Below are 13,172 nucleotides of genomic sequence, written 5' to 3' on the forward strand. Positions count from 1 at the left end.
CTCACGGACTCTAGAGCACAGGCTCAGTAGTTGTGGCGCATGGGTTTAGTTGCTCCATGGCATATGGGATCTTCCTGGACCAGGGATCGAACCCACGTCCCCTGTATTGGCAGGGGGATTCTTAACCACTGTGCCACCAGGGAAGTCTCTCGAGAGATATTTTCAAGAAGGGGTACCTAATCATACTTGCGCGAGGAATAATTATTACTTGTAGGAGAAAGAAAGAATAAATAATTCAATAACAAATGGAAGTTACAAGGTAAAGAGGGCGTAAGTGACTCAGCAAAAGCTCCAGAGGTGCAAGGTAATCAAAAGCACAACTGGAGAAGTTTGCCCTAAGGGGAGGGCATGTTGTCTGAAATAAAATGAGACAATAATTCACTGAGAACAGAGGACTTGGGAAACAGGTGAAAGATGTATAACCAGCTATGAGAAATATGCTAAGTAGCCAATGTGCAATAACTAAAATGACTAAGTAGTCTGAAACATTGCCAAGGCTGGGAGAGGACATGGTTTTGATGGAAACTGTGACAAATCAGAAAGAGTAATGCATGGAGAAGGGTAGACGTAGGTAAATTCACAGACTTCAGTTTTGCCCTTTGATGACACTGGGTAGCATACATTTAGCAGCTGCAGGTTTTTGAAGAAGGAGGCCCAGCATCTGAGGGGACTTCCCATTCTGACAGTTCTGGGGCACCGCTTCCTCTTCAAAACTGGCAACCACAGTGGCTGTTCTGGGCTTTTGTGTCCCTCCTCTGGCAGCAGTAGATTACATATGCATTTAGCCACAAGCATCAACAGCTCCCAATAAAGCAAAGAGCTACCCCAGAGCAGTAGAACCTGCTAGTCTGGGCCAGCTGGAAGGTTACAAGAGTGAGAGACACAAACAGAAAGATACTAGTCTCTGGGCCTGAATGAAAAAACAACCCAACTCTGAACCCTGTAACTGTCCCAAGGGTGTTCCCTAGGAAGATAGCAGCAGAGAGTCCCTTTTCCTCTCCCACAGGACGTATATTGTCCCATCCAGACTTCTAATTTGGTGGAGCTCGGGTTCACAAACATTCCCATCCCCTTTCTTTCCTGCAGCTCAGAGGATAAATATTGGTATTCGAGGCAGAAGGTTTCAATTTCCCCCTGTCAGCAAACTGTTTAGGTATAAAATTTATTTAATCAGAAAGGATTTCTCTTCCCTCAACACAAATTCACACATCAACAGTTTAAAAAGTATATAGAGAGACATATATTTACACAAATTAGAAACTACAGTCTCAAGTCCTGCATTAGGGATTGAGAGGATGGACATCAGGAGCAACAGAAGGGTGGCTTCTCATCTGTTGTAGGTCTCCCATGGTCATCTCTCTGGTCATGGTGGGTAGACCAGGAGGGGATGGGGTACAGCTCCAGTCTGATGGCAGAGTTACTGGCAAATTGTGGCAACAAGGCCCCTCTCCAGATAGTTTCTTAGGATCACCAGGGATGACAGGAGATGCTGTAGTAGTAGATGGAACTGGAGAGGTTGGGGCTGAGTGGGTGAAGGGCTGTACTCCATGCTGGAGGAAAAGGATGACACCGATGCTGGTTCCAGTGCCTAAAGGACCATGGCTAAAGGAGATGGTACCTGGGGAACTGAGAGGGGGATTGCAAATTGGAGTAGTGTGGATCCAAGTGAGGTTCATAGCTGGCCATTCAGTGAGGTGCCAAGGCTGCTTTGGTTTCAATATTAGCTGTCCTAGCTGTGTCTGGTCCATCTTTTCCACAGAAAGTGCAGGAGAGGAAGCAGCTGGATAACTGTGGTGGCCTGAAGAATGCTTGGGACAGGGAGAAAAGAGAAAAAAATTATATGAGAAAGCTTTCAGATTAACTCTACCCGGTTGCTTAAACATTTGCTTTCCTTGGGAACTCTGTAATGCTAACATACCTTGTTTTATGCAATAGATAATTTCCTGTCAGGCCATGATTAAGTAAAAGTTTTAGTAACCAAACTGTACTTTCATTTACTTAACAAATTCTTGTACCACACACTATATAGGCGCTGGCTATTCACACGTATACAAAATAAAACAAACAGTCCCTTAGATTCTCACTATTTATAAACTAATTTATTTTAGAACTTCTTTCTAAAAAGTCTATTTTTAACTGGAATCATCATTTCCCAATTTCTGTATTTTAAGTTCTAATTTCCTATGTTGAGTTCCTTAAGAAGTGTAGATTAATATGCAGGCAACATCCTCCTGCTTATGTTTATGTATTTATTTTTTAATTTTTAAAATAAATTTATTTAATTTATTTTTTTGGCTGCCTTGGGTCTTCGTTGCTGCGCATGCATGGGCTTTCTCTAGTTGCAGCGAGCGGGGGCTTCTCTTTGTTGTGGTGCACAGGCTTCTCATTGCGGTGGCTTTTCTTGTTGCGGAGCACGGGCTCTAGGCGTGTGGGCTTCAGTAGTTGTGGCACTTAGGCTCAGTAAGTAGTTGTGGCACACGGGCTTAGTGGCTCAGCGGCATGTGGGATCTTCCTGGACCAGGGCTCGAACCTGTGCCCCTGCATTGGCAGGCAGATTCTTAACCACTGCACCACCAGGGAAGTCCCCCTCCTGCTTTTTTTGTTTTTTTAATTTATTTATTTGTTTATTTTTGGCTGCGTTGGGTCTTCGTTGCTGCGTGGGCTTTCTCTAGTTGTGGCGAGTGGGGGCTACTCTTCGTTGTGGCGCGTGGGCTTCTCATTGCGGTGGCTTCTCTTGTTGAGGAGCACAGGCTCCAGGCACATGGGCTTCAGTAGTTATGGCACATGGGCTCAGTAGTTGTGGCTCGTGGGCTCTAGAGCGCAGGCTCAGTAGCTGTGGCGCACGGGCTTAGTTGCTCCGTGGCATGTGGGATCTTCCCAGACCACAGCTCGAACCCGTGTCCCCTGGGTTAGCAGGCAGATTTGTAACCACTGTGCCACCAGGGAAGTCCCCTCCTGCTTATTTACAACTCAATTATGCCCACAGCAGTTGAAAACAAGGACTGTCCATTAGCTACAGGAAACATTCCTCTCCCTATCATTTGAGTGCCCCCTACATACTCTATTATTTGAAGGCACAGAAAATAGGTCATTCCACACTAGATCTAAGAATCTTTTCAGGGACTTCCCTGGTGGTGCAGTGGTTAAGATTACACCTTCCAAGGCAGGGGACATGGGGCCGGGAAGATCCCACATGCAGCGGAGCAACTAAGCCCGTGCACCACAACTACTGAGTCCGCGTACCACAACAACTGAAGCCTGTGCGCCTAGAGCCCGTGCTCCACAACAAGAGAAGCCACCACAATGAGAAGCCCGCGCACCACAACGAAGACTGGCATCCGCTCACTGCAACTAAAGAAAGCCCGCGTGCAGCAACGAAGACCCAACGCAGCCAAAAATAAATAAAAAATAAAAGAATCTTTGCAACACTCTCCTTATGGGTGCCCCATGGGTGCCTTCACCCCTCCCAGTGATGTACTTCTTGTGACCAGTCCTCAAAACCCATGCTTCCAGAAGGGTACTTGGGAAGGAGTAAAAAGAGGGAGAGGGAAAGGGGTTTAGGGGCAGCAGAAGAGAAAAGATTTGCAGAGAGAAGCTGAGGAATCTTCCTGCATGATTCATTTGGCCAGGTAAAAAGCATTCTGTATCTATGCAGAAAGCAGATAAGCTACAACATGAGGAACAGGGCTAAATTCCATGGAGTTCCTTGAGATGATCCAAACAAAATAGAACCCCCAAACACCTAGGAATCAAGACAATGAAGGAAGTTTAGGCATTCCCTTCCCTGAAAAGAAAACTTGTTGAAAAGATCCAAAAGAAAATGCAAGAGGGAGCCCATTTCTGCATGTACACTTCATTTCTTTGGTTATTTCCCCAACTTTTCCTCAGGTTTATAAGTTCTCACCTTGGTCAGCTGACTATGCAATGATGACTTCTGGGCAGCTATATGAGGAAACCAAGTCTTTAACATTCCTTCTACCTGTAGCAGGGTTCCGAGATAACGCTCTCTGTGAGGAGAAAAAAAAAGCCATTAGGTGTGAAAAAAGCAACAGGACAGGACTGGAGATAGGTCCTTTTTTATGAAGTACTGAGGAAAGAGCTCTTTTATGAAGTACTGAGGAAAGAATCAAGGGGACTTACCCCATCTGTGGCTTCTGCAAAACACCTACTATACGCTGGATCCTGTCCATTGCCACACTCTGCTGGAAACTGCTCAATCCTGGGGTCAGGAAAGAGAAAGATCAAGGATTGAGATTCAAGAATTTAATCAGGTAAAGGAAAGACAGAAGGGGTTAAAATGGATTCACCTAAAGAAATTGTCACAGGAGAAAAAGCTAATCATCCAGGCCCCAAACAAAGACTTAAGAGAAATACACACTCAAAACATATTTTGAGAGACAGAGAGATGAATGTAGCTCAAATGAATACAAGTAATCAGATAACTACCTCTCTCAAATCGACCCATCTTCAGTCCATTCAGTAGGTCTGTGAGAGGGGGTATGAATCCTCGGAGCTCTTTACACTGTAGAAAAACAGGACAAAGGGTATGAGAAGACCAAGAACTGCCCACACCAGTACTTATTCTTCCATCTCCCAATCTGAGAGCCAATACTATCCTCATGGGGTCCTTACCAACCAACTGGGTGCTAAGCCACTTGGTCGTATCTCCTTTCCCCAGCTTTCTCTTACCTTCTGAGCAAAGAGCAGGTCTCCTTCTGTGGTACAACCCTGGATGTTTAGACTGGTCTCCAATTCACCACCTCTTGATCTTTTGACCCCAGATCCTGACATAGAAGAAGCCAAGCCCCGCTGTTCCGAGTGAGATGCTGTAGGTTGCTTACTGGAAACCTTGGGTCGTTGCCTGCAGCGGATAGGACCAGGGCTGGGCCGAGAACCTCCCCTCTGACCAACAGTGTCTGGCCTGGGGCCATGGGCCCACTTGTCGTCCCTCTCACTATCGGAGGGGAAGCCAGAGTCACTGTTCACTGGGGAGGTGGAAAAAGAGGAATAAAGAGAGTAGGAAGAAACGCTAGATGGAGAATCCATGGGTTCAGAAGCAGGGGCTGGAGAGCAGCTCCCGGAGTACCCAAACATCGGGACCTGCAACTGAAGAGCAAAGAGAGGGAGTTTGAAACCAGAATCTGAGTATTAGGAAATGGACTGGGAGACTAGGGTGTACTGTCTGCGATCACAATATCTCCTCCCTCCCTCCCCAATATTACCTGTCTCAGGGACAATTTAAAAAGTCATCTTCCCCACCTCCCCTCCTCCATTAAGAACCTGGATTGCCTCTCTGGCCTCCGCAGAGCAGCTCTTAGCCTGACACATACTTTTTTCCCTTAGTTCAGAGTAAATATAATGATTTGACACCTTTCCCCGGTTCGCCTCTTCTGGTCTCATCCTGACCCCGTAGTGAGCCTCTCTACCTGAGATCACGCCACCGGCAAGCTGGAAATCTGCGGCACCCGAACCCACCTAGGGACCCGCAGCAACCTCCCTCCTCTTGCCAATCTTTCTGATCAGGATCCCTGCGCCGGACCATCTCCAGTCGCGCCTGCCACGTGATGCGATCCCTCTCAATACCAATATCCGCGTTGAGTCCCTAAGCCCACTCCCACCGGGTCTGATCCTGCTGCGCGGATCGCTCCCTGACCTGAGTCTCCTCACCTGTGTCGGTCGGCTCAGCCCAGGCTGTCTCCAGCTCCTACTCCGACTGTCGGGTCAGGGCTACCCACCTCCGCCTCCCTCCCACTGGGTCCCGCCCCTTCCCCCTCCCAGACACGTGCAGCTCCGCACGTGCCTTCCCCCGGCGTACACAGACCTCGCACCCTCATTGGTTGTCTAGCCGGTGGCACGTGACTCTCGTTACTGAAGTTCACATTCCATTTGCTACAGCATACAGGGGCTCGGCCAATAAAGAGGCAGTCAGGTGACGATTGGTTGGAAGGTAAGCATTCCGTGCTCCGCCCCTACATGCGGCTAGCGAGGAGGACCCGGTGATGAGAGAAGGAGGAGGATGGAAAAAGAGTGGAAAAGAAGGGAGGGGAGGAAAAGGGCGGAGCCTGTGGCTTTAAATAGGATGGTGGTGTGCCGGAGCCGCGCAGCTGGAGTGTGCAGACTGGTTGTGTGACCTAAGGAGTGCGCCTTGAGATGTGGGACTCTTGGCTCTTCCTTGAGAACCGACCCCTCTGCCCCCTCTTTCAGCGCCTCCGCTCACGAGTGCAGCACGTGGAAACGATCAGCGACTTGCGTCTGCAACGTGTGTGAGACAATGGATGTGTGCCACTATGTATACTCTCCCCCTCTCGGCGGCCCAGCTCTCGTGACTTCCCGGTCTCTGTTTCACCCTCCCCTCCTCCTCCTTCTCCTACAAGTTGGGTGCCTCCTGCCCTGCTGGGTGAGGAGGGTGGGGATTGCTGCCGAGAACACCGCGTCCTTTCCCCGGCTCCCGCTGGGGCGGCTCCACCAGCCCTTTCCTTATGTAACCCGCCACGCACGTTACCAGCTCAGATGCCCGCCCGCCACGACTCCAGAGGTCAAAGCCCCGCCGGGTTGCTCCTGACTTTTCTACCCCGGTTCCCCGGGCCCTGCGCCCTTAGTTCTGTGTTTCTTAGCACAAGAAAAGGAGAGTGGGTAGGTCTCTGATCTCCTAGATTATGTACTTGTCCAGATTCAGTTTCTTCATTTGTCCTCTGGAGAAGATTTGAAGGACGGAGGGTGGCAAGTCCGGAGTTTACTATTCACTGGCCCTTGCAGTGCTTTGTTTTGTTTTGTTTGTTTGCTTTCTTTTGCTGTGCCAGGAGGCTTGCGGGATCTCAGTTCCCCAACGAGGAATTGAATCCGGGTGACCGCAGCGAAAGCCCGGAGTGCTAACCACTAAGCCACCGGGGAACTCCCCCTTGCAGCATTGAGAGCACAGTGGAGAGAAGGGGACAGGACCCAGGGATTGTGGGCTGATTGAAGCTATAACATCGAAGAGGCCGCAAGGGGGCAGCCCAGTTCTTTTTAGGGTCGAAGGATAAAAGGAAAAAAAAATTTTTTTTCTTTTTAAGGTTTGTCCCTGGGTTTCCCTGGTGACGCAGTGGTTAAGAATCCAACTGCCGATGCAGGGGACACAGGTTCGAGCCCTGGTCGAGGAAGATCCCACGTGCTGCGGAGCAACTAAGCCCATGTGCCATAACTATTGAGCCTGCACTCTAGAGCCCGCAAGCCACAACTACTGAAGCCCACTCTAGAGCCCGTGCACCACAGCAAGAGAAGCCACCGCTATGAGAAGCCCGCGCACCGCAACCAAGAATAGCACCCGCTCGCCGCAACTAGAGAAAGCCTGCAGCAACAAAGACCCAAAGCAGCCAAAAATAAATAAATAAATTTATAAAAAGAAAAAAACAGTCTGTCCTCGAATGCCTTAATTACTAACTGAAAAGGTACATAGTTAGGGGCTGGAGGGGGGAGATAAGGGGAGGAGGGTGTGAATTTTAAAAATCTATTCTAAGTAGTTTTTGATATTTTACGTATGTTTAACAATGTGCTTATTTTATAAAAAGGGTTCCACTTCAACTTTCTTTCTCCAGATATACTGTCTCAACACCATATATGATAAAGCAAAACAGTAGAATTAGAGGGAATTATAGGCTGTGAATAAACCTGTTGTTTGTGGGTGTTTTTCTCCATTCTTCCCAAAATTTCAGGGTTTATTTTTTCACAGCCCTAATAATTCCCTCTAACTCTACTGTCGCCTAACTCCCTTCCTAATCTACCCTTCACACACTTATATCCTGGTGCTCTCTTCAGTGTTGCAGCTTTAGAACTGACCCTCATAAAGGAGTAGAGAGTAACCAGATTACTTCATTTATTTATTTAATCTTCCACTCTCCTCTTCCCAAATCCCCATCCAATGAGTCGTAGCAGCGTTCCCTCTCCTAAAAAAAAAAAAAACAAAAAAAAAAAACAACGAAGAAAGGGAAAAACAAAAAAACAGGGTCAGGGGACTCAGGAAGACCCTCCCACCTCTATGGAAACCCCCCAGATTTCTTATTTTGAGCTAGATTTCCCCATGACATCCACTACATGTGTCCCCCTCCCCTCTTTACTCCTTCCTTCTGCTAAACCCTTCATGCCCATAGTTATTTAGATTACCAACGTAAATTCCTTCCCTATAATACAGGTTTCTCTTCCTTCCCCCTTTCCACCATCTCTCCCCTACATTAGGGAACCACCCCCACTTCGCCTCTTGACTCTGCCAGGTTGTAGGGCCCCTCCCATTTTGCCCTCTAGCACCTGAAGAGCCTTAAACCAGGCCAGCTTTGATTCCTCGAGGCAGACTGGAAACCTGGAGAAGTTTCTTCTCCATTCCACCTGCTTCTGCTCTAGGAGGTCCTGAAATCCTCCCAGTTCAGAAAGAGTAATGACTCTTATGACAAAGGCCTTTGCCTCAACATCTCCTAAACCTCCTTAAAGTTAGATAAGATTTTTCTATATGTGATCCCTCTTTAAGCAGCTCAGACAGAATTGACCAGGCTGGAAACACTAGCCAGAGATACTGGTAAAATTGCTTCACAGACTCCCCCAAGGCCAATGGCTGCACTCTCACCTTCTACATGAAATACATCCCCCCCTGAACGAGGGCCCAGGACAGAAGGAGTGCACCAGGACTCTGCAGACTGGATACAGCATTGTTCAGATCTGGACTCTGCTAAAATACAGACATCCCCTCATAGTAGGCTAGTGTCACCCTTCCTACTGCCCACCTCCCACTCTGGAAGGATAACCATCTCTTTACACCAATCTCTGTCTTCTTTCCTCTGAGCTTAGAGAAAGATCCAGCCCTCCTCCCCATCACTATAAGAAGTCCTTTCCTCTGTGCCTTTCAGCCATTCCTGACCATACCAGGGAGACCTGACTCAATTCAATGAGATGTTTTTTGTTTTGTTTTTTAAGCTATGTGCATGACACTATACTAGTCACTGTGCTAGGTGCCATAGGGGGGACATAAATATAATTAAGACAGTGGTTCTGTCCTCACAGAGTTTACAATCTAAAGAGAGCCTACTATACACTTTAAAATATTTATCTGTCCTTGTCAAGCATCAGCTTTCCATTTCTACTAAATCTTCCCATCTGTGTTCAACTATATTCAGACTGCACTTTGATCCTGTTGCCCTTTCTAGCTGTTGCTTCTCTTTTTGCATTACCAGATTTCTCAGATGGTTGGTCTATCCTCTCCCTCCACTTCCTCACAATGTATTCCCGCTCTAACACCACAAAATCTAGCTTTTGCTACATCCACTCAATTAAAACTACTTTCTCTGTGATTATCAATCACCTCCTTCTCCTTGGCCTCTTGGTAGCTTTTGATTGATTGTATTAAGCTTTCTCTTCTAGACTTTAAAATATAAATTTGGCTATCTGCCTACCTCTCCAATCAGCTCGTTTCCATTTCCTTTGTTGATTCCTCTTCTACTAACTACCGGCACAGTCATTGGCCTTTTGGTCTTCTGTGTGTACTGGCTCTAATGAGCTCTACTTTTGTGACTGTGACTTGGCACTTAGAACTGTAGCACTGACTTAATTCAGCTACCTTTACGACACCCTCATAGGGCTGTCATTATAAATTCAGCTTGGCCAATACCAAATTTATAACTTCACTCCTAAATCATTCTAATCTCCCACAGTTCCCATTTTGGTCAACCGTTTTCCCAGATATCCATGTTTAAAACTTTTAAGCTATTTTAACTCTCTCCTCATTTATTGCCCATATGAAATTATCACTGGAGCAAGGCATTTTCTTCAAAATGTTTCTTATTTTTCTCCTCTCCATTCAAAATGCCACTTCCCTAGTCCAGACCTTTAATGGATTGTTTCTGGAATGATGCAAATCTCATGAGTCTCTCTCCACTCCACTGCATCCTTCATACAACCAGATAAATCATTTTTCAAAAATACCACTTTCATTGTGTGTTTACCACACTGAAGAACTTACTAGGCTCCCTATTGCTTATAAGTCTGAACCTTCCCTGATACTTCAGACTCTGTAATTTGGCCCTATCTTCCCATACGTGAGATTATCAAGCAAATATTTGGAGCATTGTAAATGTTATTTCTTAATTTCCCACTGTTCCTTTCCATATACCCTCTCCTTCAGTCATACTCCATCCACTAAACATACCCTGCTTGTTCTATCCCCCTTGTCTATGCAGCTCTTTCACTCTTGGAATAACTATTCTTCCCCCTAATTGCTTTCATCCTTTCATAACTTCCTGCCAACCAAAAGCTCACCTATTCTTCAAAGTGTATTTCAAGCATAATTACCTCCTAAAAGTCTTCCAGACAACTTCAGCCTGTGCTAGTCTCTCTCCTTCCACAGCCTAAAGCACTTGTTTGTCATATGCTGTCAAATGTATATGCAATTTAACATTGTTACAAATCTTTTCATTTTGTTTTAAATGTTTCATAAGTGTAAACTTGAGTTTTATGAATACTTTGAGGACAATAACAACATCACAGATTTCTTTTTCATCATCATCATCAGCAGCAGCAGCTCTAGGCATAGGTTACTTACACATTAAATACTATTCAACTGAAATTTAACTGCACCAAATCTTCCCAGTGTTCTGTATACGGGTTAGTATTAAATCTCAGTGAAAGCAATGATGGCCAAGCTGAGATGAACACCTGCATTGTAGTACTAGTTATTTGGCTCCCCCATCCACCAAAGCCTCCCTCTGCTGCACGTCACCAGCTCTGGGATCTATCCAGGGTAAGGGTTGTCTGTCTCCCCGCCCCCCCCCTTATCCCCAATCCACTCACTGGTTCCATTGTCACTGGTTTCTCTGTTACAGGCTTCTGATGGTCTGCAGGGTCTGTTTCACGACTAATGGTAGTCTCTACTGCTTCCATTACCTCCTTATCCCACTTGTTCTGCCCTCAGTAGGATTAGGAAACACAGAGTTATCACTGCTTCCATCCAACATCCTCACAGATTTTCTATTTAGAGTTCTTTTCTCTTTCACCACCTCTTCTCCCCCCTTCCCGTCCCCCAAGACTTAAACTCAGGGATCTTCCCTACTTCATGTTTGCATGGATTATGTACCCATCCCATTCACCATTTCCCTTGACTCAAGGATTGCTCCTCCCTTTCAGTGTCTTAGCAAACCTACTGCATTCTGGCTTTATCCCCAGCTTTGGTTAACAAATTTGTTTTGGGCTCACTACCTAGTTTCACTTCACCTAACTAATTTTTATTCCTGTTCATCACTTACATTTCAACAATGACCAGTTTCTTTTTAACTGTTACCTATCCTGATCCTCCTAGAGGGTCATGTAGATATCACTCACCAGCCTGTTCTCTGACTCAAACATAGAGTAATCAACAGTGAAGTTTGCACCAAAGTCATCTGGGGAGGAGAAAAAAAATTAGTAGTAACAAAGGTAGCACTAGATCTGGAAATGAGAAGAGGAAGAAACTGTTCAGAATACTTCAATTTGCTCAAGTTGTAAAATTTACTGGTATAATTCTAATGAACTTTTGATGTTAAAATGTTTGTGAATGTGTATGCATTTATATTTTCAATCTGGTATCTAAAATCATGTACAAATTTGAAAAATTTCTGATTTCTAAAGGCTTGAAAATCACTAGTTTGAGACATAACATCATGAGCTTGATAGTCTTTGCTCATAGCCACATTTCTTTCTGACCTAGTTATACCATTGTAAAGGAAACGTCAAAGTGTCAGAACTGAGCATCCCCCAAACCTCTCTCCATCCTGAGAAGGGTCAGAACCTCATACATACTCACCATAGTTGGGGGTGACTGTGTAATAATAGACCACCTGATAATAGTCATCCTCTTCCAGTCCTTCTTCATCCTCATATTCTTGTCCTAGGGGGACAAGGACTAGAGGTCAGGGGGCATCTGGAACTCCTTAGCAATAGAAGGACACCTGACGTTGACCTCAGCTCTATCAGTTTCCTTTCCTTCTGCCTCCACTCTACTATCTCCCTGCCTCTGTACCTCTAAACCTTTCTCAGTCTTCTGGGCTCCATAACTCTGATGAGACCTGTTACACTGTGCCCTTTCAATCCGGGAACTCCCAGAAGAGAAAACGGGTCCCTTCACACACTGTAACCCAAACTAAGCCTTAAAAAGGTAGGAAGCAGAGAGACACCAGAAATTAAGACCTCCAAATCCACTCCTCAGTATGCTCTAGACTTACTGTATTTGTGAGAGATGTTCTCTTATCAGTGTCTCCCACAACTAACACACACACACAGCCTCTTGGACTTGGGCTTTAGTTCCAGTTTCAATGCTAACTAGTAGAATATCTCTGAACAAGCCAGTTAACATCTGCTTTTTTAAAATGAGTCAGCTGGACTAAATGATCCATCTGCATTAGTTTTTCTTCCTTTCCAGGATTAAAAATATGTGGCTTGGACTTGACTGGGTCAGGAATTCTAGGCCTCCTGCTAAATATTTCCCTAAGCTCCTTGAATGCTCTCTCTTAACCCCAAGCAATGACACAGAGTCTGGAGGAAAAGGAAACAATGAGAGCACCTGGCAGACTGGGAACAAAGGAGGGAAGGAGCCAAGCTACTTTTGGGACCTTGTCCCTGAAGGCAGACAGTACTCACTATGGAAAAGCCACCCCTTCTGTGTCTTTACTAATACAAAGTTTTTCTCCAACTCGCTGGGAAAGAAGATACCCTGGCTTCCCTTGCTAGTTTCAGACTGCCCCACCTTCAAAGAGTCCACCTCTCTCCACTCTCACTTTAGTCCTTCTCATCTTGTTCAACTCTGTGGTTATGGTGAGCTGAATTCACTCTTGTTAGGACCTCCCATGGCTGGGGCTCCATCCCCATCAGCTGTCTCTTCTTTGACAGGACTATGCTCTCCTCCCCTTTTCCTGGCCCTAATTTCCAGGTTCCCCCTCTGCCCCTGACATCTAACACAGTTGAGAAAGTGTTATCACTCCTTATTGAACTGCACCTCCCGCCCTCTCCTCATTTTCTTTTCTCCCACCCCATTTATGGTAGAAGACCTGGCTCAAAAGCTCAGAGAGAGACGTGTACTTACCCAGGATGAGTGGCACAGCAAGGATGGCTACAAAGAGGACATCCATTCTGGATTCTGCACTAGTGCCTTGAAAGTAAAAAAGGAAATTACAGCGTTTCCC

General features: G+C 46.0%; 2 protein-coding genes and 1 long non-coding RNA gene across 6 annotated transcripts; 1 reads left to right on the plus strand and 2 right to left on the minus strand.

Moving 5' to 3' along the window:
- Positions 1-1,148: 1,148 nt before the first annotated feature.
- On the minus strand, positions 1,149-7,897 carry CIART (circadian associated repressor of transcription). Of its 2 annotated transcripts, none has more exons than XM_060139060.1 (6): positions 7,816-7,897; positions 4,690-5,106; positions 4,447-4,522; positions 4,141-4,219; positions 3,905-4,007; positions 1,149-1,808 (listed from the first exon to the last, which is right to left on the minus strand). In XM_060139060.1, exons 1-6 carry the CDS (start codon positions 7,819-7,821, stop codon positions 1,281-1,283), a joined length of 1,209 nt encoding a protein of 402 aa, XP_059995043.1. In that variant the 5' UTR covers positions 7,822-7,897; the 3' UTR covers positions 1,149-1,280. The 2 variants fall into 2 exon arrangements, with proteins under 2 accessions (XP_059995043.1, XP_059995044.1); XM_060139061.1 differs by lacking the exon at positions 7,816-7,897 and adding an exon at positions 5,668-5,742.
- LOC132514404 (uncharacterized) lies at positions 6,067-7,389 on the plus strand. The gene is made up of 2 exons (XR_009538771.1): positions 6,067-6,633; positions 7,110-7,389. It is a non-coding gene; the product is annotated as an uncharacterized LOC132514404 (long non-coding RNA).
- On the minus strand, positions 7,360-13,138 carry C2H1orf54 (chromosome 2 C1orf54 homolog). 3 transcript variants are annotated; one of them, XM_060139063.1, is made up of 6 exons: positions 13,073-13,138; positions 11,798-11,881; positions 11,338-11,396; positions 10,810-10,920; positions 8,594-8,692; positions 7,360-7,922 (listed from the first exon to the last, which is right to left on the minus strand). In XM_060139063.1, exons 1-5 carry the CDS (start codon positions 13,116-13,118, stop codon positions 8,597-8,599), a joined length of 396 nt encoding a protein of 131 aa, XP_059995046.1. In that variant the 5' UTR covers positions 13,119-13,138; the 3' UTR covers positions 7,360-7,922; positions 8,594-8,596. The 3 variants fall into 3 exon arrangements, with proteins under 3 accessions (XP_059995046.1, XP_059995045.1, XP_059995047.1); XM_060139062.1 differs by having other exon boundaries at positions 8,594-8,695; XM_060139064.1 differs by lacking the exon at positions 8,594-8,692 and having other exon boundaries at positions 7,844-7,922.
- Between the last annotated feature and the right edge of the window lie 34 nt (positions 13,139-13,172).

Source organism: Lagenorhynchus albirostris, chromosome 2 (assembly GCF_949774975.1).
Source record: "Lagenorhynchus albirostris chromosome 2, mLagAlb1.1, whole genome shotgun sequence".
In the NCBI taxonomy this organism is placed as follows: Eukaryota; Metazoa; Chordata; class Mammalia; order Artiodactyla; family Delphinidae; genus Lagenorhynchus; species Lagenorhynchus albirostris.

Coding starts and splice junctions, on each gene's coding strand:
- CIART (XM_060139060.1), bottom strand. Junction 4,523..4,689: donor ACCTGCTCTTTGCTCAGAAG/GTAAGAGAAAGC, acceptor GTTTTTCTACAG/TGTAAAGAGCTCCGAGGATT. Junction 1,809..3,904: donor TGCATAGTCAGCTGACCAAG/GTGAGAACTTAT, acceptor CCCTGTCCCAAG/CATTCTTCAGGCCACCACAG.
- C2H1orf54 (XM_060139062.1), bottom strand. CDS start 13,118: ATGGATGTCCTCTTTGTAGCCATCCTTGCTGTGCCACTCATCCTGG. Junction 11,882..13,072: donor TGCTGTGCCACTCATCCTGG/GTAAGTACACGT, acceptor TTGTCCCCCTAG/GACAAGAATATGAGGATGAA. Junction 8,696..10,809: donor AACCAGTGACAATGGAACCA/GTGAGTGGATTG, acceptor TCTGTATTTTAG/CAGAGTCCAGATCTGAACAA.